This window comes from Micromys minutus (assembly GCF_963924665.1).
Source record: "Micromys minutus genome assembly, chromosome: 27".
NCBI classification, from domain to species: domain Eukaryota; kingdom Metazoa; phylum Chordata; class Mammalia; order Rodentia; family Muridae; genus Micromys; species Micromys minutus.
Genome location: NC_137962.1, coordinates 30,354,379 through 30,379,483, shown reverse-complemented (window position 1 = coordinate 30,379,483; position 25,105 = coordinate 30,354,379). Strand labels below are relative to the sequence as shown.

The following is a 25,105-nucleotide window of genomic DNA, read 5'->3' as shown; positions in this document are numbered from 1 at the left end:
GACTCTGTCCCGCCCCCAGGCGAGATTAGGGTGGAGTAGACCAGAAGAAGGCTGAGCTTCTCGAGGATTGCGCCCGCCCCTGTGTCTCTGGATCTGGTCTATATCTCGCAGGGGCTTCAGCTGCTGTGCCACCACCAACCCCGTGTGGCACGGAGGCTGCGACCAGTACCGCCTCCAGGGTCTCTCTTGAAATGGGTGGGAAGACAGGGCTGCTTGTCCTCCGGCCATTGCTATAGCTCCCTTCTTGTCCCCCTCGAGTCAGATATGCCAACTGTCAACCACAACTAATTTGCCTGTTCCTCCAGGTGAGCAGGGTGTGAATGTGAGAGCATACAGGGGTGAATCAAAGCACTGAACTTCCAGAAGGAACTAACAGAAAGGCCACAGGTGAGAGAGAAGCCACTGGAATAGAAGGGTGATATAAGAAGCCAGGCCAGCCAGGAAAACTGCATTGTGAGGCCAGGAAGGGCAGAGGGTCCTGAACAAGGAACGGTGAAGAAGAGAGAGGGACCTTGGGAAGGAGGAACAAAGGAGACATGAGCTCAAATATGAACTAAGGTTGTGTATACAAGTATTTGGTGCCATAGTCCAAGCTTGTCTCCAGTTCTGAAGTGAGTGTTGGGATTATAGATGTGTCCCATCTTCCCATCGCAAGATGCCCCAAGATGGGGAGAGTGGACCAGACACACCCCCAGGATGATGAGGGGAAAGGGGCAAGGCTGCCACTGACATCTAAGACAGGAACACACACCACTGCCATGTTCAGGAGAAACCAAAGAGCCCCGGAGTGGTTAGGAGCAGGTGCCCACTGCACACTCAGGAGTCGTGAGTTCAGGCCCCAGTTCTGGAAAAATCCCAAGGCTTCTCCATCTTCTAAAGGCATGAAGCAGAGGAACGCAGGACACTCATGGTTGACTACCCTGGATTATGTGTGTTATGGGGTAGGGCATGCAGTGAGCCACACCTCCAAAACTGGGTGAAGTATTTTAAGTCTTGGGCCATTGTTATCACAAAGGACTCAGGCATAGGAGCCCATGGTCATAGCATCTCCTCTGACTAGATTAGGCCGGGCAAAGTGTATTTTCCCAAAACTTGACACATGAGGGTAATGAAAGGCCTCACCCTTATGGCCTGCCCTGTGGCACCTGTCATTGGGACATGGAGAAGAACAAGGACCGTCTAACTAGCTCAAGTGTGGCCTCTGACCAGGCAGCTCATGTCTAATGGCCTGCAGATGACAGTATAGGTTCAGGGAGGCGGCCAGCTGGTAGAGAGCTAAGTTGTTGGTCAGAGTAGAACCCACCTCCCTGGGTGTCAGAAAGCCTCTAAGACCTTCGTTGCTAGACGTCTGGACCATTGGAAGACAAATGTGGTGAAACTCAGGAAGAAGGGAGCATCCCTCTCTCTGGATCCTAATATCATCTTCCCCATCATCTGCCCTAGCATTAGGCTCCAGACTTTCTGCTCAGACTCTAAGCCTTAAGAGTATAGTCATTCAAGAAGAGAGGGGGTCAAGCCCTAATTTGGCTTGAAAAACCATTGTCAAGGACTATGTGGCACCAGCACTTTGGCCTGGGAAGAGTCAGGGGACTGGCATCTCTATAGCTGGAGGACAGAGAGCTCAGTTACCTCCATTTTGTGCACAGAGCAGCAGCTTGGAGACCTGATGGGTGCTCAGGTATGGGGCCACACAACCAGAATGGCAGACCTACAAAAGGGTTTATTTTTCCCCAGCCACTAGGCACACCAAATGGCTGGTTTAGATTCCAGGCTAAGGGTGTAAGAGAATCCACCTGCTCCCAGCAGAGATGATGCCCCTGAGTCAGTGTCCAGAAAGCTTCTATCTCCTTCCATCTCAGGAGTTGGCCTTGGCACTGTCCAGAACTTGCAGAGCTCGGGTCTAGCACTTGCCTCCTAAACTCTGCCCACTCTGAGGCTTTTTCACAAACACCGATTTCATGCACAACTCCAGAATTCAAAGACTAGTCCCACGTCGGGTAGGGGGTCTTGGACAGAAAGCTTAGATGTTCTGCCAGGGTCATCTGGGGCACTCAAAAGCTGAAGAACAGGTTTGGAGATGAAGAGTTCACGATTCAAGGGTCTACACAGCCTGTCCAGGTGGATGACTTGGGATACAATCTCCAGGCATTGCCAGAATGCTAACCAGGATTCCTCTTCCAGAGACTGGAAGCCAAGGTGCCTCTGAATCTTCCAGCCAGCCTCCTTAGGATACCCCCCAACCCACCCAGAGGTCTTCACAGAGCTGTCTCCTTTGGAACTCTGGCTCCTAGCTGCCTGGGAGGCTTGAAGCTGAGCACTTCCTTGTATGTAACACCTGCAGGAAGCAAAGAGCAGCAAACGATATAGTTAGACAGCTTTCAACAAAAGCTTCTCAACCCGTGGGGTTTTTAATCTAATCCTAAATGGGCCAGCCCACTTAAAAAACACTAAAGACTTCTGTGAAGCTAGATTTCCCCCAGGAAAACAAGTGATGAAAGCTTATGTTTAAAAAAAAAGTTTGTGTTCAAAAAATGAAATAAAAGAAGTTGGTGTGCAAAAAAAAAAAAAAAGGAAGCAAGAAAAGAAAGTGTGTGAGGCCTATTCAAGGGCTCAGTTTTGTGTCCCCTGTGGTCTATGGTGAAAGCAAAAGCACCCAGCCACAGTGAGTAGATGGAGACCACAGAACGGATCTTGTGGCCCGTGGTTAGCAGTAGAAGAGTTTCGTCACACAGAACCAAACTCATAAGCACACAGCACTTAAGGGAAGAGCATCTGCCAGGACTTTTGGGACATGACTGGAGAACCTCAGCCCATCCAGTCTTTCCCACACCAGGGTGCAAGAACAGAGAGCCTGGGGTCTGAGGTACACAGGACAAGGAATACCATGTCCCAGTGGACGTGTCCTCAGACCTCCCTGCTCCCCAGGTTGGACCTGTCAGTCTGAAGCAGATGACAAAAGTTAGTTCCAGCTCATGGAGCAGTAGGCAAACTGAGAAGGTTTCTCTGAGGCCATTTCTCAAAGAGGACACTCCTCCCAGAACCTGGAGGTTCAGCACATAGCTATGGAGGGTTCAGGGCTGGAGATGAGGAGGAAAAGTTGGGCCCTTGGGCCTGCATGGGAATAGACTTCCATGGGCAGAGCATAAGGAAGATATAGTTGTTTCAGGAGAGGTTCTGAAAAGGAGTAAAGAGAGGTTAAGGATAAACTTTAAAGGTGTGGGAGGAAAGTCCTAAGGACAGGTGGTGGTTGAGAGGGCTCCAGTGTGGTCTAGACATGAGGATACTGGGCAACATCGGGGTTGGGGAGAGAAAGGCCAGGGAATTAGTAAGCCAAGGGCACAAAGCATACACAGATGTTCTTGGGATCCACCACATCCCAGCCTTTGACAGAGCTCCTGCAAAGGATACTCTTTACCACTGTGTTCTGCCCTAGCCAGAAGTCAGCCTGGTTGAGTTGCACTGCCCCACAATGGTCTCTGACCTCCCAATTTCTTATCTGACCTGCAACCCAGGGTCAGGGGCTCATCCACACATGGCACACAGGATCCAAAGCCAGAGATTGTGTGGGATCCACACTCACGCTTCCATTCCTCAAGGGTGCGGTCTACATCATCAAAGGAGTCATCATATTTCTGGGCCTTAGACTCATCCTCGGTGTCCCGAAGGGACTCAAAGTATGGATGGGCTAATGCCTCAGCTGCTGTCACCCGCTGTTCCGCATCCAGCACCAGCATCTTTTCCAGGAGATTCACGGCTGTAGGATGGGCAAATCAGGGCAAGCCACAGGAGAAAACATAGTCACCCAGTAGCCTGAAACCTTCACCCATCCAGCCTTACCCTGAGGGCTTGCGTTGGTCAGAACAGAGGCAAAATCCTTCTTTTCCAGCTCGGGGAGGCCTTCCATGTAATTCTTGGCCTATGAGGGAAGAAGGGTGATAGGCCAGCCCCCAAGCCCAAGTCCAGCCCACCACCCACTCCCCACTGACCTCAGCACTCTGTAACTTCTGTACAAACTCAGGAGGGGGCGTCCCTGTGATCTTCATGATCTCCTTCAGCTGGTCCAGGTCTGTACCAAGGTCAGGAATACAATGCAGGGACAGAGGGTGGCCCACCCAGCACTCAAACCTTAGCCAGAGTCAAATTATGCTCAACATAGAAGGATACGGTCATTGCCTTTGAACAGGATCTTTCCAGTAATCATCTCTGCCATGATGCAGCCAACAGACCATATGTCCACTGAAAAGTCCCATCAGTGCCCCACATGCAAGGGTTACATTCATATTCATGAAGAAGAGGACACACAAGAGACCACACATGGCAGACAAGTGGACATGACAGGGAGGCGTGTACACAGGCACAGAGCAGAGGCTGTGACTGAGAAGGGCGACAAGAGTCCCACCCCCAGCTAACTAACCTCCCAGAGCTAGTGCCTACAAATGACTCCCTATCAAGAAATGAAGGGAGCCAGAGGTGGCTAATCAGCTAAGAGCACGGGATGCTATTCAGAAGACCTTGGTTTGGTTTCAGGCACCAACAGGACAGCTCACAGCCATTTGTGACTCCAGTTCTAGAGAACCCAATACCTTCTTCTGGTCTCTGCAGGTACCGAGTGCACAGGGGATGTATAGATACATGCAGATAAGTACTTATATACATAAAATAATAAAGTAAGTCCTTATACAAATTAAGAAGGGGCTGGACACGGTAATATATAGACTTTAATTCCCAGCTCTTAATAGACAGAAGCAGGTAGATCTCTGTGGATTCAAGGCCAGTCTGGTCTACCCAGTGAGCTCCAGGCCAGCCAGGGCTACAAAGGGTCTATAAATAAATAAATAAATAAATAAATAAATAAATAAATAAATAAATAAGAGGGGAAATGGGATAGAGAGATTCTGGAGGGGAAACCCGGAAAGGGAATAACATTTGAGATGTAAATAGAGAAAATATCTGAGCTGAAGAGATGGCTCAGCGGTTAAGAGCACTGACTGCTCTTCCAGAAGTCCTGAGTTCAATTCCCAGCAACCACATAGTGGCTCACAACCATCTGTAATGAGATCTGATGCCGTCTTCTGGAGTATTTGAAGACAGCTACAGTGTACTCATATGCATTAAATGAATAAATAAATCTTTAAAAAACTATATCCAATAAAAAAGAAAATAAATAAATAAACAAGAGGCAGAGCCAAGTGAATCTCTGTGAGTTCTACATAGTGAGTTCTGGAAATACTCAGAGATACATAGTAAAACCCTGTCTTCAAAACAACCAATCCAAATATATTTAAACATATATATTCTTTCTTAAAAATAAAAGAAATGGAAACATGAAGGAAGAAAAAGAAGGAAAGATTAAGAAAGAGAAAAAGAAAGGAAGGAAGGAAGATAGGAAGAAAAGTAGCTCAAAGACAGGGCACTTGTCTAGCATAAATAAGACTCTGGGTTCCATCCCCAATACTACAGAAATAATTTAAAAATAAAACAAATGTGTAAATGTGGGTGTTGTGTACTGGAGTCTCTGGATAGCCTCTTACCTGTCTGTGTGTAGCGCATCCAATTCAAGATGACCTCTGGTGCCCGATACCACCGGGTTACCACATAGCCTGTCATCTCACTGTCTGCCTGCCTGGCAAGACCAAAGTCTAGGATCTAAAGGAGTATCAGGGAGGCGGGGCTTAGGCGCTGAGGATAGACCACATGTGGTCCAGAAGACCCTAAGAGAGCTGGGCTTGAGGCTTCCACGCTGGAGCTTTTTGCCACCCTTGAGCTCCCAGGATTCTCCCTGTGGTCAGTGCCCCTGGCCCTGTCCACCTCAAGAGCAAATGCAGAAGTTTCACCGTCTCCTCGTCACCTTCAGGAGACTAAACTCCTGCCCTGAGTAAATAAGGGTATTCACCCACTCTTTACCTAACAGCAGCACAGCCTCTGCCCAAATGTCTGAGTTCTGTCCCTTTGCCTAGGCCAGAAGTGAAGCAGGGCAGTAGGAGGGTCAAAGGGGCTCCCACCCCCTGCCTGGGTCATCTTCCCCTCCCAGTGATACCTTCAGCTCACAGTCCTCATTCACAGCCAGGTTGCCAGGCTTCAAGTCCTGAGAAAAGAAAGTGGCCACCGTGACCCACCTACCAGAGCAGGGCCCAGGCAGCACTTTATGGGAGCCACCAAAACTGACCTGATCCCTCTGGTCCCCAGGGAAAGCTAGGGATTGCATGCATTCTCACCACAGTCCCATCTTGCCCTTTACAGTTAAGTGATGGGCACTGGGGTTGAGCACTTCCATCTATACAGTTGGGGAGAGCAGAGACAATCTCCCAGCCCCACCAGGACTCACTCTGTGGATAACTCCGGCAGCATGGATATACTGTGGGGAAAAGGGAGTTGAGCGGCCATCAGCTCGAGGCACTCCAAGCCCCGAAGCCCTACCCTGCCCAAACAGGAAGCTCTGCCCACTTCCCTGTGGCCACCTCAGCAAAGCCTACCTTCAGCCCCTTCAGCATCTGATACACGAGAAACTGGATTCTATCTTCACTCAGAGTCTCGTGCTTCATGAGCTTGCCCAGATCGGTGCCCATGAATGGCATCACCAGGTAGCTGTGGAAGCAAGAGATGCAGCCAAGGGATCAGGGCTAGTCCCACTGGACCCAGTTCACATCTTGCAAGATCCCACCCTGGCGGGTGCCACCAAAACAATTACCCCATAGCGCCCATTCATCACTAGCATTGAGGGTCACACCATCCTATAATGTCTCTACCCCCGCCGTGCTGTGTGTGCTAAGCACCAACTACCACCCTCTGGCCACATCTGTCCTTGGCAATTACACCTTCTCAACCCATGCCCACATCCCCTCGTTCCAGAATAGCAAGCAGGGAGTGGGCTGCATGTCAGGGCTCTTTGTTGTTTGTTTTTGAGGAAAGTTCTCACTTTGCAGTCCTGACTGGCCTGGAACTCACCATGTAGATCAGGATGGCCTCAAACTCACAGAGTGAGCTGCCTCTATCTGCCTTCTGAGTGCTGGAATTAAAGGCTTGCACTGCTACACTCAGTCTTGTCTTGTTTTTATTTTATTTTTTACAGGTATGGATGCTTGCTTCCACATGTAGGTGTGGACCACACATGTATAGTGCTCATGGAAACCAAAAGCGGATATTGACTCTTCTGGGACTAGAATTACAGAGCTACCAGATAGGTGCTAGGACTCAAACCTAGGCGCTCTGGGAGAGCAGGCAATGCCTTGCTTTTGATTTTGGATAGGGTCACAGGCAGGCTAAAATGGCCTTAGAATCCTGACCCTCCCAGCTTCATCTCCCAAATGCTGGGGTTGCAAGTGTGTTCGCCCCCACACTCCACCTCAGGGTTGTAAAATTCCTGACTGGAGGTTATCATACTCGCAGAGTGAGCAGCTAGGGCTGCATCTGACCCTGGCACCTCAGATCATTTAGTTGTACCAATACCCCAGGCACTGGGAGAGCCCAAATGTCAGGCTTAGAAGGAGACAGTTTGGCTTTACCAGGGTACACCAGTATCCAGGGGTACCAATAGAACATGGGGTTGTGGTAAGAAATGAATTAGCAGTTTGCATCTCAGCTTTTACTTTGGCCGTGGGAAGAAGACCCCAAGCCAACCTAGAACCTGAAGCCAGTACCCAGAAGCTACCTAGACCCCTCCTGCCACACACAGGGTAACCAGGAATCTGGGGCAGGGGTTGACGAGCAAGGCATCTAGGTCAGAGGGATGTTCAGGTGGATGGAGGGATAGACAAGGGAGAATGGTATTATCACTCACGCAAATTCATAGCTCCCAGGAGCATATAGGGGTATGGAGTAGACTGTGGTCAGAGGAGTGGGTGGGCAGTGTGCACCCTATCTCTCATATGGGCTATGACCCCCTCTGGGAGTTTGATATCATATATTCTACATCTATATCATTGACATTACAATTCCTATCAGTAGCAAAAGTACAGTTATGAGGTAGCAACAAAACAATTGTATGTTTCGGGGTCACCTGGACATGAGGGACTGCATTAAAAGGTCAAGGCATTAGGAAGGTTGAGAACCATTTGGGCTACAGAAAGAAGGTCCTCAACCCAGAACCTTAAGCTGACACCTAGAAGCCACCCAGGTTCCTGCCACCCGCTCAGCCACTAGCACTTACAAGTCTGTGAAGTCATCCAGAGTCTCATCGGGAGTGAACACATCCAGTAGCCCAATGACCTGAGGAACAAGTGGCAGACAGGATAGAGAGCACGTGGGAGCTGCGAGGCCTAGTGCACCCCCAGGGTGGCACTGTACTCCAGGCAGAAAACCCTCCCATAACTATCCTTGTCTCCTCCACTGTCCCCACTGTCAGCTCAGCCCCCATCCTGGTACATTTGCCCACAGACACAGGCTATTTTTGGATGCTGACAGCCGGGATTCTCTGGGGGGAGGGGCAGTCTCAGGTCTGGGTTGGCTCCAGGCCTCTGAGCAATCCTGCCCCCTTAGTCTTCTGTCTCCCCCCTTTTTTCCTCTCTTCCCAATGAAGCAGACCCAAGACCAGAGTGGGGACAGTCCCCTGGGAGGAATGAATTCCCAGTAGGTCATTTCTGGGACCATCCCCTGACTGTTTAATCCAAGGGTAGCACCAATGAAACACAGCTTTTGGTTGAGGGAGTTGGACAACAGGTAGACAATGTGACATTGACTTCTCCGTACTTGGTTAGGGGACAGGACCTCCCCGAGGAAGGCTGCATATATCCAAATACAAGGAGGGATAAACACATGAGCAAAGAGAGGTCAGGTGCCTGATGGCCAAGGGTGAACATCCTGCCAGAGTAAGGAACTGAGAGGGAGTCGAAGAGGTTGAAACCCAGGCCAAGGAGGAATCAAGGAGAAAAGACAGAGCAAGCAAGCCCAAGGAGGGCCTCGAACTCACATACCAGGGGCAGAGTTGACTTTGATCCATAGCGCTGCTGTGGGAAGGTTTAAACAAAGATATGATGCTAAACATGTCCTCTTAGTTTCAGTGACAGAATGAGGCAAGAATAGACAAGAGGTAAAGGGCAGATAGGTGACTATCTAGTCATGGCTGAAGCTGGGGGAAGAGCATGGACTGAAAAGGCCTGGGGACAGACAACCCACAGATGTGACTTGTGAGCTGAGGACACTCAGCAGAATAGATAAGCAACAGTGTCCTGGAGGTTAAGGTAGGTCCATCCAAGGATTATGCCTTCTGTACTTTTTTGATACAGAATGTGACCTAAGCCAAGGACCAAAGCTGGAGAAGAGGAGAGGAAGAAGAGGTGGAGGAGGAAGAAGATGAAGAGGAAGAAGAGGAGGCTAGGGATGGCAACCCCAACTCTGGTGTGAATGGGGCATACAGCCTATCCAAGCCTCAGGGTCAACATGGGAAGGTAGGTTACAATGGCAGCCTCCCAAAAGGTGTTGAGGCATCCTGAAAGCAATCACAGCCAGGTGAGGGCAGGTCAGCAGCTTGGTGTAAAGACTCTTGACAAGGCAGGAGCGACCCACAGACTGGCAAAGAAGTGGGGAGTAATGAAGAGGCCCACAGCTCTTGGTTCACAAAGGGTACAGGATAAGTAAGTAGGTGGAAGTTGGGCTCTGAGGATGAGGTGGCTACACCCAAGAAAACAAAGCCATTTTCTGGGTTTGGTTTTTTTTTGTTGTTGTTGTTGTTGTTGTTATTGTTGGGGTTTTTTGATTTTTGTTTTTTTGTTTTTGTTTGTTTGTTTGTTTGTTTTTTTGGGGGGGCTTTGGTTTTGGTTTGGGGGTTTTCTGAGATAGGGTTTCTCTGCGTAGAAGCTGGCTGTCCTGGAACTAGCTCTGTAAACCAGGTTGGACTCAAACTCACAGAAACCCATGTGCCTCTGCTTTCCTAGTGCCTGTGCCACCACTGCCAGGCCAGGTTTATTGTTCTTTCTTTCTTCCTTTCTTTCTTTCTTTCTTTCTTTCTTTCTTTCTTTCTTTCTTTCTTTCAACTGTTTCCAGCTTTACTGGGAAATGAAGAAGCAGAGAAGGTGGGGCTGATACCCATCTACCAGATCAGCCGAGACTGGCGATGATGAAGCAGTGGGCGGTCAGTTTGCTGCTAGCTATGGGGAGTTCATTTTTCCTTGGAGCTATTGACTCCGATAATCCAGGAGGGTTAAAACATCTGTCAGGAATAATAATAATAATAACAATAATAATAATAATAATAAAGCCCCTGGCTGAGAGGAATTTTCCGATGGCCAGCACTGGTGATGTGAGAGGCTCAGGAGCAGCCACGTGCAGGTAGGACTAGAAACAAGATGCTTTCCCTATGGGTGTGAAGAAATACACACCCACAGTGGTGACAGTAATGCTCTGCTCCTTAAACTAACTCTTCATCCATAGAGACCCAAGGATTTGGGATGATAGCAGCGCCAAGGGTGCACAACCCCAGCACCCTGCCTTGCCCTGAACGCCCAGGAGCCTGTCTGCCTGGTATAGAAGACTCGGGAGATAGGCAAAGGGAGACCTAGGGTAGGGTAGGGAAGTGTCCCATCCAGGAAAACCCTCCTCCCACCAACTGGATTGGAGACAGGGTTTGGAGTGAGACCTAGGAACCCTTCCTTAGGCCTAGACCAGACCCCGAGCTGCGAAGGTAGAGGTGGACCGAAGGTGAAACCAAGCAGCTGAAGAGGAGGCTGAACTTGTAACTGTCACCCAGAAAGAAATCTGGGCTCTGCCTCCGGTTTCCTCCTGGAAGCTGTAGATAGCTTACCCAAGCTGGGAGATAACTAGGTAGGAGGTACCAGGTCCCTGGAAGCAGAGGCGGTGGGCAGGATTTGCAGGGGAGGGCAGGATGAGAGGAGCCAGTGCATAATATCCGCATCTGGGGCGGGCTTTGGACTCACGTTCTCGTGGCGCATGTGTTTGAGGAGGCGCAACTCTCTGTAGGCGCGCTTGGCAAACAGCTCCGACTGGAAGGGACGGTACAACTTCTTGATGGCCACCTTGTTGCCAGTGCGGCTGTCTACTGCAGAGCTGCGGGGCGGACGGCTTGGCTAGCGAACCCGTCCCGTAATCGCCAGCTGCCTGCTGCCCTGCCTGCCGCCCCGCCCGGCAAACGCTCACCACACTGCACCATAGGCACCAGAGCCAACCGGCTGCAGGTCCTGGTACACGACGCGCACCTCCCAGGCCGTTTTGGTCACCTCCTGGCGGTAAAAGCCCTTGCGGGCGGGTGGCGGGGAGCTCATCCCCGGCCGAAGCACCGCGCCCCAGGACCCGACCTGGGATCAGGGGCTCCGCCTGCGCGCCCCGGGTCACTGCGTGGCAGGGCGGGCTCCGCGCCGGCCACCCGCCTGCCCGCCTCTGGGGCTTTCCTTTGCAGGCTCTTCTCTCGGGGTCGCTACCCTGAACTCTCTATAGCCGCCAACTCCCACCCGACCCTTGTCTCTGGCCGGCTAAGTGGTCCCTCCCGGCCCACTGACCAACCGGCCCCCGGGCCCTGAGCACGTGACACCCCCTCCTGCCCTCCGGCCCCTGCGGAAACCCGAGGAGGCCTCTGGGGTTGGGCGGAAGGCTTGGGAAGGGGGGGAGTTGTGGGGGAGAGCTGCCCCATAGCTCAGTCTGGATCTGAGATGAGAGGAGGCGCTGAAGCACCCTGGCCAGCCTATACCCTCGCTAGACTTCTTGGCCCTTGGGTCCTAGCAGGTGCCCCTCTGGATTCCAGTCTTTCCTGTCCTCCCAGAACCTCAGACCCATTCTAGGAAACTCATCAGGCTAGGTCCACCTGCCCATATACCAATCATATACCCCATCCCAACTGTTTCCTGTTCCTGGCTCAATTCCCCATCTCCCCCAAGAATGCCCCACCCCTGGGGCTGACCGGTTCATGTCCATCTCTATGAAGAAGGAATTTTTCTCCCAGACATCTCAGGTTGCATCCCCAGGCCCATTGTTGTGGCCACTGGCTCTTAGCTCCTCAGCCTAGGAACCCCCTTTACATCTCTGTTCCACACTGACACCCCCCCCCCCAATCTGGTATGTGGAGTGCCTGCTTCAAGCATTGGACAGGACTAGTTCCTCCATTTATCCCACTTGCTGTCCAGCTTGGCCTTCAAAACCCAGAATGAGCTAAAGGTGTGCCTGCTCCCAGAAAAAAAAAAGGGGGGATCTTCCATGGGCTTCCAGGTTCATGCTTCCATGTGCTCTTATCTCTCTGGGGTCTGGTGTAGACCTGAACCAGATACCCCTGGAGGGTCTAGCCAACATCCCTCCCACAGCGGAGTAACCAAAGTCTGTTCCAGGATCCCACTGGCTTGACCAGTAGTAACAAGATCCTCAGAACCCTCTCCCCCTCCCTCCATGCCTGCCTGCCTGCCTGCTGCCATGAATCAGCATCTCAGGGCTAGCCAGAGCAACTTTACACCTGGGCTGCTGCTGGTGATGTGGTACATCCACAAACTGACAAGAGTGAGGGGACAAGCTCGAGGCCACTCGAGCCACATCTGCCTGGATCCTATGCCCTGGGAGGCCTCTAGACACCCACCCGTGTCTGCCCCAAAGCTTCCCAGCTCCCCTCCTTTTCTGTAGGGGACTGATCTAGACCAGGCTTTGGAACTAGGGTCATGCATTTGATTCTGCTCCCATTCCCAGTCCCCCAACAATGGGCTTGGCTCTTGCCTTCTAGGTTTCTCCCCTGGACCAGTTGCCAGACTAAGACCTCTGGCTGTCCAAGATTCAGAACATGGGCATGATACACAAGCTATATCCTGGGCTAAAGTTGCCTTTTCGCCTTAGGAAGGAAAGGGAAGCTATTTCCCGTATCCTGTCCGATCTCTGAGGAAGAACAGACCTTTTCTTCAGGGACAACCCCCAGCCTCACCAGTAAGAGGGAGCCAAGTTTGTCCACCATTCCTAATGTACATAAAACAGCAGGAACCAAAGAGTAGTGGCTATTACAGCTTTTGCCCCTTCTAACCTGTGGGTCTTGTCCTGCACTAGTCTCCTGGGTTCTTGACTCCTCTATGAAGCTGTGACAGTACTAGAAATGACCACTGCTCTCACTGAGTGATCAAGGGGTTCAATAAATGCAATGTCTGCAGCGCTAGCAGGAAGTGTACCAAGCACAAAGACCGCACCCCCATCCTGCCCCAGGAAGCAGGAACAGTAGAAACAATGGGATCTGGAGCCTTCCACACAAACAAAAGCAAGAGGGAAACCCCTTTATTGTGCACTCTTGGTGCAGGCACTTGACATCCAGAGCCCCCTGGTCCCTGATAGCAGGCCATCATCTCTTCAGGGAGGAGTCACACCCCCAACATGTCTTCAAACAGAGCTCTACTGCAAAAGTTACTTGGTCAGCTTCTCTCTGGGGAGATGGGAAGGCAAGGGTTGACTCACAAACCACAGCACCCCAGACCAGCTACACTGCTTCAAGGGTAGGTGGAGGTAGAATGTGGACAGACATTTGTCAGCTTTGAATCAAGGTCCCGGGGCAAGGATATCCAAGTTTCCATCCATGGGCACTGGCCACCTAGCGTCCTTGAGATTAGACCACCAACATCATCGGCTCCCAGCTGGCCCTTTGCCTTTGGATCAGGATCCTGCTGCAACTTCTATACCCTATGTTTGCTTAAACTAGTGGATCTCGGCACTTCTCAGAGCCTTAGCCTAGTTCATAGCTGGGTGGGTCTCAAGACCCATCAGAAAACAGGAACTTGTGGGGAGAGGAGGCAAGAGTGTCTCCAACTTAGGTGCCATACTAAAAAATGGCTGCTGGCTCCCGTGTGCTCACAGATTCATACACACCAGCACATGCCTGCATTTGCTCCGATGTGTATTCCAGGGTGCACGCTGCATGCCCGTTTGCCCACAAATCACAGGCCACCACAAACCTTCAGCAGGCTTTTCTGACTAGAGAGCTAATCTGATAATAGTCTCAGCCTTCCCCAGCGGAAACGCCACTCAGTTGGGTGGGGCACTGGGCCTGCCTTAGCTTTCAGCCACTCACTTCTTAGTTGGACATCTCGAACCATTGTGACTCTCGCTCCCTCAGAGTCTCCAGGGGCCATGGCCCATTTGCCTTCCTCCCAATCCAGATAGTCCTCAAGAACAGAAGAGATCTGGACAGGGACACACTCAGATCCCATACACTGAGATCCCAAGGTAGGTCCAGAAACACTACTGCCCAGACTCCAACACATAATGGCAGGCATATGTACACATCCGTGCATTCATGTGTATATGTGTAGAGTTTGTCAAGGCAAGGGGGTCCCAGGTTAAGTGTCAGGGCTGCCTGAGAGACACCTCTTGAGGAAAGGGGACAGGCTCAGGCCTCCCCCCTCAGGCCATGCGTCATTGCTCAATTTCATGGGTGCCAGAGAGCTGTGGTGGCTCCAGGGGCTTGAAGCTAAGGACTTCCTGGTAAGTCAGCTCTGGGGGAATGAAAAAGAGGAGGTAAGATTTTGCTGTCTGCCCACAGCCTCGTTCCCCACCAGCATGTGCAGGGTATCTGTTTCCTAGCCCACATCCACCACTAAGCTCAGAACCAGAGTCGGCTCCACATTGCCCTCCAAACCTCTGCTACACACACACCTTTACATGTCTCACTCAGGAGCACAGGCATGTTTTCAACGCCCCCGAACCCACCCCTGTCGCAGACCACTGGGGAAGTTCTGGGGGTTCCTTGCATGAAACAGGTAAAATCTTGCTCTGAGAAAAGGCAGCTCTCAGGTTCATGAATACTGCTCTTTCCCATCCCCCCACCCATGTGCTCACCCTTCCACTCCTCCAGTGTGCGCTCCTTGGCCTCAACACTTTCATCATAGGGCTCCGCCTCTGGCTCATCATCAGGGTCATGGTACTGGCTGAAGTACGCATGGGCCAAGGCTTCGGCCGCGCTGACCCTCTGGTCACTGTCTAGCACCAGCATTCTTCCAAGGAGGTCTATAGCTGCAGGAGCGAGTGAGGTTTAGCACCATATCCAATGCTGGACCTGAAGCCCAACCTAGACCCAGTACCCAGTCCTTACCCAGAGGGTTGGCCCCATGGAAGACACTGCTGAGGTCCTTCTGGGGCATGGGAGGCAGAGACTGAATGTATGTCCGGGCCTGGAGACACATGAGAAGGGCTTGAAGGACTAATTAACCTCTATTGTCCTGGCCTAAACTGAGCAGAAGGTCTTTTGAAAGACAGCTCTGGTGCATTCATTCCAAAAGGCCTGGTAGGTGCCCCAGCAAGCCAGACTCCTGCTCTCAAAGTGGGGGTGGAGCTCCCTAGCTGAGCAGTGGTGCCACATGCCTTTATTCCCAACATTCAGGAGGTAAAGGCAGGTAGATCTCTGAGTTCAAGGCCAGCCTGGTCTACAGAGCGAGTTCCAGGACAGCCAGGGCTACACAGAGAAACCCCATCTCAAAAAAAAAAAAAAAAAAAAAAGTATGGGGGCTCCAGACCTTCACTTGGCTTTAGATGGTGCCCACAAAAGCCAAATGTTCCCAGCATTCTCTGCTCTTCCTTGCCTCACTGTTTATAGCCAGGGGAGTCTGTGAGCATTGATAGTTTTGTCTTCAGTGTCGCTGCTACCTGGAATGGCCTCCTGCTTCACCCGCTTCTCTCTGAAGGGGTTGGATGTCCCTAGCACAAGCTCTATCCCTCCCTGCCCATGTTCCCCACACGAGATGCCCTTTTCTGATTACTACTCCCTCCCCAACTTGATTGGTGCTTGGTCAGGAGAGCGAACGATAGTTGGATGGCCACTAACTCACATGCTCCGAGGATATCTTTGCCAGAACCTCAGGGCTGGGTGTGCCCACCACCTCCATGATTCGCTTCAGCTGGTCGATGTCTACCTAGCTCAGGAAACACCTGGTGGCCAGTGTTTCCAGTCCCAGCCCCTGGTACACTGTGGAGTTGTGGCTCAGGACAGGGAGCCCCATGTGATGTGGCATAGGGCAGAGGGAAGACTTCCCAAAAGGGTCGGAGTCCACTCCCACCCCAGAGAAGGGGACCCCGGCTTGACCCTGCTCCTCAAGGATACAGTCATTTCCAGGAAAGAGGGCCTTTCCTTGGAGCAGCTCAGCCATGATGCAGCCCACAGACCAGATGTCCACTGTTGGGGGAGAGTAAGAAGACTATATCAGTCTGACGCCCCAAATCTTTCCTGTGGGCCTGGGGAGGAGACAGCCCAGTCACCCTCAGTAATAAGCAAGACCAAAGAGACCAGTAGAGCCCTTACTCTATACCTTGTCGGGAGACAGGGCATACGAGGACACCCACCAAGCTAGAAGCCTTTCTAAAAGCTGGCCCCACCAAGCCCTTGCCCCTCTCTCAGAGCCCCAGGCACGTTCTCCTCCCTTTCAGCCTTTCTTCCTATCCCTCTGCTTTGTCAGCCTCCCTAAACCATAGTGTGGGTACTGCTGGCCCATCCTTATAGGACAAGGCCTCTGCTTGAGGGTTGCCAGCACCTGTCTGGTTGTAATGCATCCAGTTCAGCATGATCTCTGGAGCCCGGTACCACCGTGTGGCCACATATCCAGTCATCTCCTCATCAGCCTGGCGTGCCAGCCCGAAGTCCAGAATCTGGAGGACCATGGGTATCATGTAAGACACCTACCTCTCTGTGTGTCCCCAACTATCCGTGCGCCCCTTACCACTCTTACCCTCAGCTCGCAGTCCTCGTTCACGGCTACATTGCTGGGCTTCAGGTCCTGCAGGGTGCACAGGGCACAGCGTGGCGCGGCCATGAGCCTGAGCGGAGCGGGTGACCCTCACCCTCGCCCACAGCTGTACCTACCCGGTGGATGATGCCTGCCGAGTGGATATACTGCAGAGGAGGGCAGACCGGGTGAGCCCAGGCTCCACCTCGCTCTGCCCCAACCAAGAGCGGTCGACGAGAGGGGAACCCCAGAGCCCACGTGCCCCACCTTCAGCCCACGCAGTAGCTGGTAGACAAGGAACTGAACATGCTCATCGCTCAGTGCCTGACACTTGACGATGTTATTCAGGTCGGCGCCCATCAGGGTGGTCACGAGGTACCTGCGAGGTCAGGGGTTAGGACAGAGTCTCGCCATCCCCTCCCCGACTAAGCTCCCGAGGGCCACCACCGCGCCTGCCCAGGTCGCTCACACTTCACTGAAATCCTCGATGGATGTGGCCGGCGTGAAGACGTCCAAAAGTCCTATGACCTGGTCAGGGAACCGAGGCAGGACCACAGCTCAGCTGTAGGCAACGCCCCGCTGGCCTGGACCCCACCCACATGGGGGCCGTACCCCCCAAAGGCCCCGCCCCCAAGTCGTAGCTCCCGCCCCCAGGAGGAGGCGCCCGCCGTTCAGTCCCAACACCGCCGGCCGGCCCCCTCACGTTCTCGTGCTTCAGGTGTTTGAGTAGGCGTAGCTCACGGTAGGTCCTCCTCGCGTGGATCAGCGATTGGAAAGGGCGAGACAGCTTCTTCACAGCCACCTTCTGGCGCAGCCGCGCGTCGTAGGCCGAGCTGCAAGGTGGGCGAATGAGGCGAGCGAGCGGGCGCCTGGCCTGAGTCCACCCGATGCCGGGGTGCGGGAGCGAGCCTCTGCTGCTGGCCCCGAGACCTAAGAGGCATGTCCCCGCCTGTTCGCCCCGCGCTGCCTCCGCGCCGACCCTCCTGAACCTCCCTTAGGAGACCCCTTTGAGTGGACTCAGCATTCTCTAGCAGAGCTTGCTTGTATCTTTTCTTCGCCGGTGATTTAAGCCCAAACCTAAACCCGGACTCACAACGAGGCCACGGCATGGAAAACACACCACGACTGTACCCACAGGCTCTCCCACAGCAAGTAGACCCCCTCCATCCTCACGGATGCGTGGGAGGCTTACCTACAAAGCCCTGGACGCCCCATCCCCATGCCTCCGCACATCAGATTGCGGAAGCAAGATTATCCAGAGGTGTTTATTGCATCCTGATTTGTAATTGAAGCTGAGTGTGGTGGTGCAAGCCTGTAATCCCAGCTCTTGGCGAGACTTGGGGCAAGAGAATTGAGATAAGAGTGCAAAACCAGCCGGAAAACCTAGTGAGACACTGTCTCACAAGAAAACAAAACAAACACACAAAAAATCCACACACACACACACAATTTATAACGGAGCAAGTGGATAGTAGGAAACGTTTAACCCTGGTATGGAGGTGTCCCCGGCACACTTCCACTACCCCAGAAATTGGACCCACCATCTCTGCACCTCTTTACCTTTCTATACTGGGGAGCCTCAAAAGAGTAAAGGAGAACATGCCTTCTATATGGGCAGAGCCTAGACCATGCAGACTGAATCATGGTCCTAAGGCTTTTTACCAGGTTCTGGTCCCACTGCCCCCAATACTGGAGCAGCTATGAACCCACTGAAGGAGCTCCACTAGCTACAGTATCTTTACCCAGCCTGTTTCCCTGGCAATTCCTGTTCCTTCTCTCCCTCTTGATTCTCTTCGTCTCAGGATGTACCTTTCCCTTGCAGTGAATGGAGACAGGAGACCACCCATTCCCACTAAGTGAGAGAAGATGGGGAAAGGACACGGTGGCTCTAGGATGCTCGTGGGACTAGAGAGTAGTGGAGGAAAGGTGGCTTCCTGTGATAAACTGAACGTCTAAGTAACTCCCGGAGTGAGGTGTGGGGGGAGTGGCCACTAGAACAGCATGATCCTCTTACTTGATTACGTCTGTACAATCAAGTTACAAGAAGCTGGCATCCTATCGCCTGTCTCAGCAGGGCGACTAGCCAAACCCAGGGTCACAGATCAGTGGAGACAGACCTAGGGAAATTTGGCTTTCTCCTACTTGGTCAACCTAGATGGTCAACTAGATGGTCAACCCCCATCTAAGTCAATGTCCAAGTCCCCAGTCCTTTCTCTCCCTCTAATTTATTTTGGTATTTTTAAAACGGAATTCGCGTTAACTTCCTCCACTTGCTGAGTCCCTGAGCATCCCAGACACAACATCTTCTTCTGTCCTATTCTTTGGGTATGGGTGGTGGAGGAGTGTATTCTATCTCTCTACTCGCTGTGGAGGGCCTGGGTACAACCTGAGAGAAAAAGAAGCGAGAAGGAGATAAGGAACAAGTGTCAACAGAACAAGCCTACACGTCTCAGAGTGGCGGGTTTACAGGCTACAGGCGTGGGGAGAGATCCCGTCACCAGCTCGCTATGGGCTCTGTAAAGGAGGACTGTTCTCCTCTGTCGGATTTCAGTAGCAGACCAGTAGCAGTAAAGAGGCTTCTGATGATGGCACAAGATCCAGGATGAGAAGCTCAGCTCCCCTTCCCGGTATGGGGCACATATCAGTGTCCACGCCCTTGCTCAGCCTGTTAACAAGGACTGTCTGCAGCGTTTTCCAATTCCAGGTGCTGCCTTGATCAAGACTCTTAACCTCGGATCTCCAAGCCCTACCTGTATCCTGAGATCCTTTGTTGGATAAACTAGGGTAGGGTGTAGACAAGAGGGTAGATGTCTTCTTAGGCTCAAGCCGCTGAGCTTCTAGGAATCTGGAGGAGCGGGCATGATCCACAGGAGAATTTGGTGTCTCCCGAAGAAGAAAGGTCTCCTTACCGCGCTGGGGGCCCCTTTTCAAATACTTAGGTCTGGGAGCACGTTAGACCCTGCAGCTACTTAGACCTTGCCCGAAATAACCCGGATGGCTAGCTGTTCCATTTAGCGGCCCCAGAGACTTGCTCTCCCGCCAGCTCTGACGCCGCACTATTCGCCCTCTCTGGGAGAAACTAGGGATGGGAGGTAGAGGAGGGGACGCTAGAGGACCCCCTACCTGCCAGCGATTGGAATCTAGTAGGAAAGTTTCCTCCGTGTCCCCTCCCCCTCCCCCGTTCATTCATCAGAAGCGTGCAGGCCGGGGGCGGAGGCAGGGCGAGGCCCCTCCCCACGCCGGGAACCCCACGTCGCGCTGGAGGGTCGCGCACACTTTCCCGCCCAGCTCCCACCAGGTCCTTGCCGGCTCCTACCAGACCGAGCCGTAGGCGCCGGAGCCCACCGGGCGTAGGCCCTGAAGCCGCTGCGGCACCTCCCATACTGTTTTGTTCAGCTCTTGCCGGTAGAATCCCGCGCGCGGACCCGACATGTCCGCAGAGGCAGCTGGAGCGAGCGCCCGGGATCCCCGCGCAGCACCCGGCCCGCGCCCCACGCCCAGCACCGCTGAGCAAAGCGGGGGTGGGGGCTGGGGGGCTGCGGCGCAGCAGGGCGGGGCGGTGGGGCGGGGCCGAGGCCGGGCGGATTTCCCCAGCCTGGCGACCGGGGGGCGGGGAGACAGGGACGGAGTGGGTGGGGGTTGAGGGTTCCCGGAGACAGACGCGCAGCTTCCTGCCCCTCGGAGACCGTGACAAAGGAGAAAGCCGTCTTGCCTCCCATGGGGGTGACGAGCAGACCGTCTTGCTCGTACTCCCCCACCTTCACCTTCTTCACATCACGCACTCCCCCTGCCCTTCCTCAGGCCCCAGCCCAGTCCCCTTCCTCAGAAATGAAGGGGAAATTGTCAAAAGTGAGCTTTCGCACGTGGTGATAATACTTTCAGAACAACAACAACAAAACACTAGCCAGGAAGAATTAAAGGCTCTAGGTTAAAAAACCAGCGCCACAGCGTTAACCCAGGGCCCCACTAAGGAGGGCACACTGTGGCTTGGGCGAGGACGCCTCTGTTTGGTATTAATGGTTCGCCTCCTAGTAGACTTACTAGGTTTTAGTAAATGACCGAGCCTTCAGCAAACGAGACATCTACTCCCCATCTTGCCCTAACCTCGGTCCAGAAGCTCCTGGAAGAGGTAAGCTCCCGGCGGGCAGTCAGGACCAGGGACAGCAGCAGCACCATGGTTGGGGCCACAAGGTATGGTCCCCACAAGGATCTTTTTTCAGTATTGGGTTTTTTTCTCCATATGAAGCACCCTCCTCACTGACATTTGGGAAACTCCCCCAGCTCTGACTTTCTCCGGACACTAGCACATGGCGTCCCAGGAGGTCCACCACCCTGGCAGGTGTGGTTCAGTTTGTCACCAAGCCTAGAAAGCTCCCTTTTCCTGGTGTCCAGGGTGGATGCTCTCATGTCCAGTAAGGCCTCACCAATGTCACTTTAGGCCATCAAGTGACACCGCCTTTTTGGGCAACCCTTGCATAGGTGTCACTTAAGACCATCAGAAAAAGCAGATACTTACAATTCATAACAGTAGCAACATCAGTTACAAAGTAGCAGCAAAATAACTTTATGGTTGGAGGTCACCACAACATAAGGAACTGTATTAAAGGGTTGCAGCTTTAGGGAGTTGAGAACCACTGCCCTAGGCCCTACTTTTATTCACACTCGAAAGTAAACGTGGAGTGTGGTAGCTTATGCCTTTAATCCCAGAGCATGAGGAGGTAGAGGCTGGTGGATCTCTGTGAGTACCAGGCCAGCTTGATCTACATCCTGAGTTCTAGGACAGCCAGAGCTAAGCAGAGTTCCGGTCTCTAAACCAATCCCCCCCCCCAATAAAGTGAATGTGAACAGAGTGTAGTGGCTTCTATCTGTAATTCAAATGAATGCTTGAGAAGCTAAGTCTGGAAGATCACAGCAAGTTCATGGCCTACCTGAGCTACAGAGTGAGACCCCGACTGAAGGCAGAAGAAAGGAAGGAAGGAAGGAAGGCAAGGCAGGACAGCTAGATGCAGTGGCACACATCTTTAATCCTAGCTAAAGCAAAGGCAGGAGGGTCTCTATGCATATGAAACTAGCAATTGAGACCCTGTTGGCAGTGGAGGGGGTCAGTGAGCATGGGTACAAGAGCTTTGTATCCACTGAGAGATGGTTTCCGACCCTGAGCCATAGGGTTTGGAGCACCAGGGTTTTCTGACAGGGCCACCTCCTCCCAGGAAAAGTGAGAACTCTGACCCGGAGTTGCATAAACTTTTTTTTTTTTTTAAATAAGAGCAAAATACTTAACTATTTGGGAACTATACGCATAATCAAACCCGGATTTCTAAATTTTCTCTTTATAATTTATTTATTTATATATTATGGGCACTGGTGTTTTGCCTGTGTGTATGTCTGTGTGGGGGTATAAGATCCCCTGAAATGAGGCACAGACAGTTAGTTATGAGCTGCCATGTGGGTGCTGAGACTTGAACCCAAGTCCTCTGGAAGACCACCCAGTACTGTTAGCTGCTGAGCTATTTCTCCAGCCCCCATCCGGAATCTCTTTTTAAAGGCAAAGTTTTAATGAGAAATCTGAGTTTTAAATAAGAATTAGGGCTGGGATATAGTTCAGTAGTATTTAACTGCCTAATGGAGTGAGACCCTGGGTTGAACCATCAGCCAAGCAAAATCTTAATAATAGAAGCATAATGTAAAATATGAATTAAAAATCGCCAACCAAACTGGGTGGTGGGGGTGCACGCCTTTAATCCTGGGGCTGGGGAAACAATGGCAGGCAGGTCTCTTGAGTTCCATGTCAGCTCAGTCTACAGAATAAGTTCCAGGACAGCCAAGGTTATGCAGAGAAACCATGACTGGAAGAAACAAGCATTATCAGCCCAACTAAAACAAGCTGGAGGCACCTACAGGAATCCTGAAATATAATCGGACACACAAGTGGCCAAGGAAATAGGTCTAAGCCTTAGTCTCTAGCCCCTCTTACAAGACCTTTTCCAAGCCCCAAGCCATCCTTGGCATCATTTTTCCCTGTGGGAGCCATTATTAATCCTGGAGCCTAGCAGGAGAACCTGAGGGTGGCCCCAGCCCCCATTGCTCAGGGCAATAAAGCTCAGAAGCCACCTTTCCCAGGGGTAGGTTGAGGTTTTGTGCAAAGCTAATGGAGCTTTAGCTAAAGGAAGAGGAGCAGGGGGGAACTGAGCCTGGGTGATGATGGTGGGGGGTTGGGAACCTTGCCCGCACAGTGGCCAAGGGGGAGGGTAGTGGCCTTTGTCTGTAGAGCAGCAGGGCAGGGCCAGGCCAGGCAGTTACCAGGGCAACCTGCCTTGTCTCCTCCACATTCCCAAGGATGCCCAGTTTGGCTCAACTGGAAAGTGAGGAAGGGGGCAGGATAAAGACTTGGGAAAACAGTCCCCTACCCAGGAGAGCCTCAGATTAGTTTCCCTGACTGCTGCTTCCCAAATCTAGGTGTTCAGAGCTGACTACTGCTAGCCGAGGCCTAGCCAGCCTTAGCTCTCATCCTTAGCAAACCAGCCACCTCTGTCCACTTGGTGCACCCACCCACAGGTACCAGGTGCCTTCAGAGAATTGTGTGGGATCAAACAGTACAGGGAGTGGCCACCTGAGTGCTAGAGGTCCCATTAAAGGATAGCCCTGAAGTAGGTGCCGGAACGTTGCAGGTGTGTGTGTGTGTGTGTGTGTGTGTATACACTGCAAAACACAAATGTGTGCTGCCTAAAAGTCCGCTGTTTAAGACCCTGCCTCCTTCTCTGCTGCCCTAAATATCAACCCGAACTTCTACTCCATCCTACCCTCAAGCCCCCTTTTCATTTAAAAGCTGTGACAGTAGTTCCCCAGTGGTTAGCTTGTCCATCCAGATTCCAGATTCTGCCAGTGGCCAGAATGCACTTTGTAAAAGATAAATCTAGAAAGAACCAATTTAGGGACAGGTAGTGAAGCGTACATCCTCTTCCCATCATCCTGTCTCCAGCACAGTGGAAGGAAAATGACATATAGGGAGGAAAACAGGTCCATTCCTGAGTTTGTTGTTCCCGCTTCGACTCAAGGATGGTCTACCCCATCTCTAAGCACTGCAAAATAGTTCTAGCTCTGTTCTTGTGTGTTTTGTTTGTGTTAGTGTTTACTTGATGGTTCCCAGTGCAGGACAAGCCCCAGATCTCTTTTATTTACCTTGAAGGAACAGGAGGAGTAAGGATGGATACCCTACCTGGAGACCCCCAAGCTTAGCAGTATGCTTCTGACCTGTGAGATGGTCTTTAGAGGTCCATTCTGGAAACCAGGCCTCAAGGTTCCCAATTCTTTTATCCTAGCTCTCTTGCAGACTTAGTGGCACTTTTGTCAGATTTCCTGGCTAGTCAGATCTCTAGGACAAGAGCTGGATCGTGGTAGCACTCATCACTTCGAGGGCCCATGTTGGGGGATGTTGGCTGTTGGCCTTGCATCCCTCCTTGGGAAAGCCAGCTACAGAGAGAGCTCATAATAAATCATGACCTTATCCTCCCCCCCAAGCAAGAGTTCCCAAACATAGGATGTACCAATGCATTCTGGGAATAGTTTAGAAGGACAGGATCCAGAGATAGCATTTGGATCCAGCCCAAGTCAAACTGGATCACTTCACTTCCTGTTGTGGAAGACTGATTTGAGTAGGTATCTGGAGAACACGGGAGGCTCAGCAAGGGTAGACTCATTCATCCAAATCCATGCTGATACTCTGCCTAGTATAATACCCATAGCAGAAGTGCTTTCAGAGCTGGGTGTGGTGGCACATACCTTTAACCCCAGAGACAGAGGCAGACAGATCTGGTCTACAAAGCAAGTTGCAGGCCAGCCAAACAAAATAACTGTGGAATGAACAAGATGCTCTCATGTGTTATTTTAACTCACATTAGCACGACAGAGTACTATCTAAGTCAGTCTCTGCTCTTCTGTTGTTGTTGTTAAGAACTATTTATTTTATATATCTGAGTACGCTGTCTTCGGACACACCAGAAGAGAGCATTGGATCCTATTACAGATGGTTGTGAGCCACCATGTGGTTGCCGGGATTTGAACTCAGGACCTCTGGAAGATCAGTCAGTGCTCTTAACCACGGAGCCACCTCTCCAGCCCTGTCTGTTCTGTGCCTGGGAATTAGGAGCAATGCTCTTTTCTACTGTGGTGTTTAAATGAGAACAGTCCCATTGGATTCTGTTTAAATGCTTGGTCCCCAGTTGGTGGACTGTTAAGGCTTAAGAGGTGTGGCCTTGTAGGAGTCTTGTCACTGGGGTGGGGGGAGGGCTTAGAAAAACACGTCAGTCTGTCTGTCTGTCAGTCTGTCTGTCTCTGCCTGCAACTTTCAGACCAGATGTGAGCTCTCAGCTACTGCTCCAGCACCCTGCCTGCCTGCTGCCACACCCCCCACCAGGACGGTCATGGAGTAATCCTCTGAAACTGTAAGCAAGCCCCCAAATGACTTCTGTTGTAAGTTGCCTTAAGACACA

At 52.0% G+C, this 25,105-nt stretch overlaps 2 protein-coding genes across 3 annotated transcripts; both read right to left on the bottom strand.

Annotated features, from left to right (window-relative positions):
• Window positions 1-1,700: 1,700 nt before the first annotated feature.
• Window positions 1,701-11,454, bottom strand: MAPK12 (mitogen-activated protein kinase 12). Of its 2 annotated transcripts, none has more exons than XM_080938910.1 (12): window positions 11,089-11,454; window positions 10,869-10,998; window positions 8,147-8,205; window positions 6,474-6,585; window positions 6,326-6,355; window positions 6,038-6,085; window positions 5,532-5,646; window positions 4,165-4,236; window positions 3,987-4,066; window positions 3,838-3,916; window positions 3,581-3,754; window positions 1,701-2,335 (listed from the first exon to the last, which is right to left on the bottom strand). In XM_080938910.1, the coding sequence occupies exons 1-12, from the start codon at window positions 11,211-11,213 to the stop codon at window positions 2,256-2,258; spliced, it is 1,104 nt and encodes a 367-aa protein (XP_080795036.1). In that variant the 5' UTR covers window positions 11,214-11,454; the 3' UTR covers window positions 1,701-2,255. The 2 variants fall into 2 exon arrangements, with proteins under 2 accessions (XP_080795036.1, XP_080795037.1); XM_080938911.1 differs by having other exon boundaries at window positions 11,148-11,454.
• A 1,865-nt stretch (window positions 11,455-13,319) lies between these two features.
• On the bottom strand, window positions 13,320-20,048 carry MAPK11 (mitogen-activated protein kinase 11; the record flags this gene model as incomplete). Its single annotated transcript, XM_080938912.1, has 12 exons — window positions 13,320-14,396; window positions 14,740-14,913; window positions 14,993-15,071; window positions 15,726-15,805; window positions 15,998-16,069; window positions 16,425-16,539; window positions 16,620-16,667; window positions 16,754-16,783; window positions 16,884-16,995; window positions 17,086-17,144; window positions 17,320-17,449; window positions 19,933-20,048. 12 exons carry the CDS (start codon window positions 20,046-20,048, stop codon window positions 14,317-14,319), a joined length of 1,095 nt encoding a protein of 364 aa, XP_080795038.1. The 3' UTR covers window positions 13,320-14,316.
• Window positions 20,049-25,105: the final 5,057 nt, after the last annotated feature.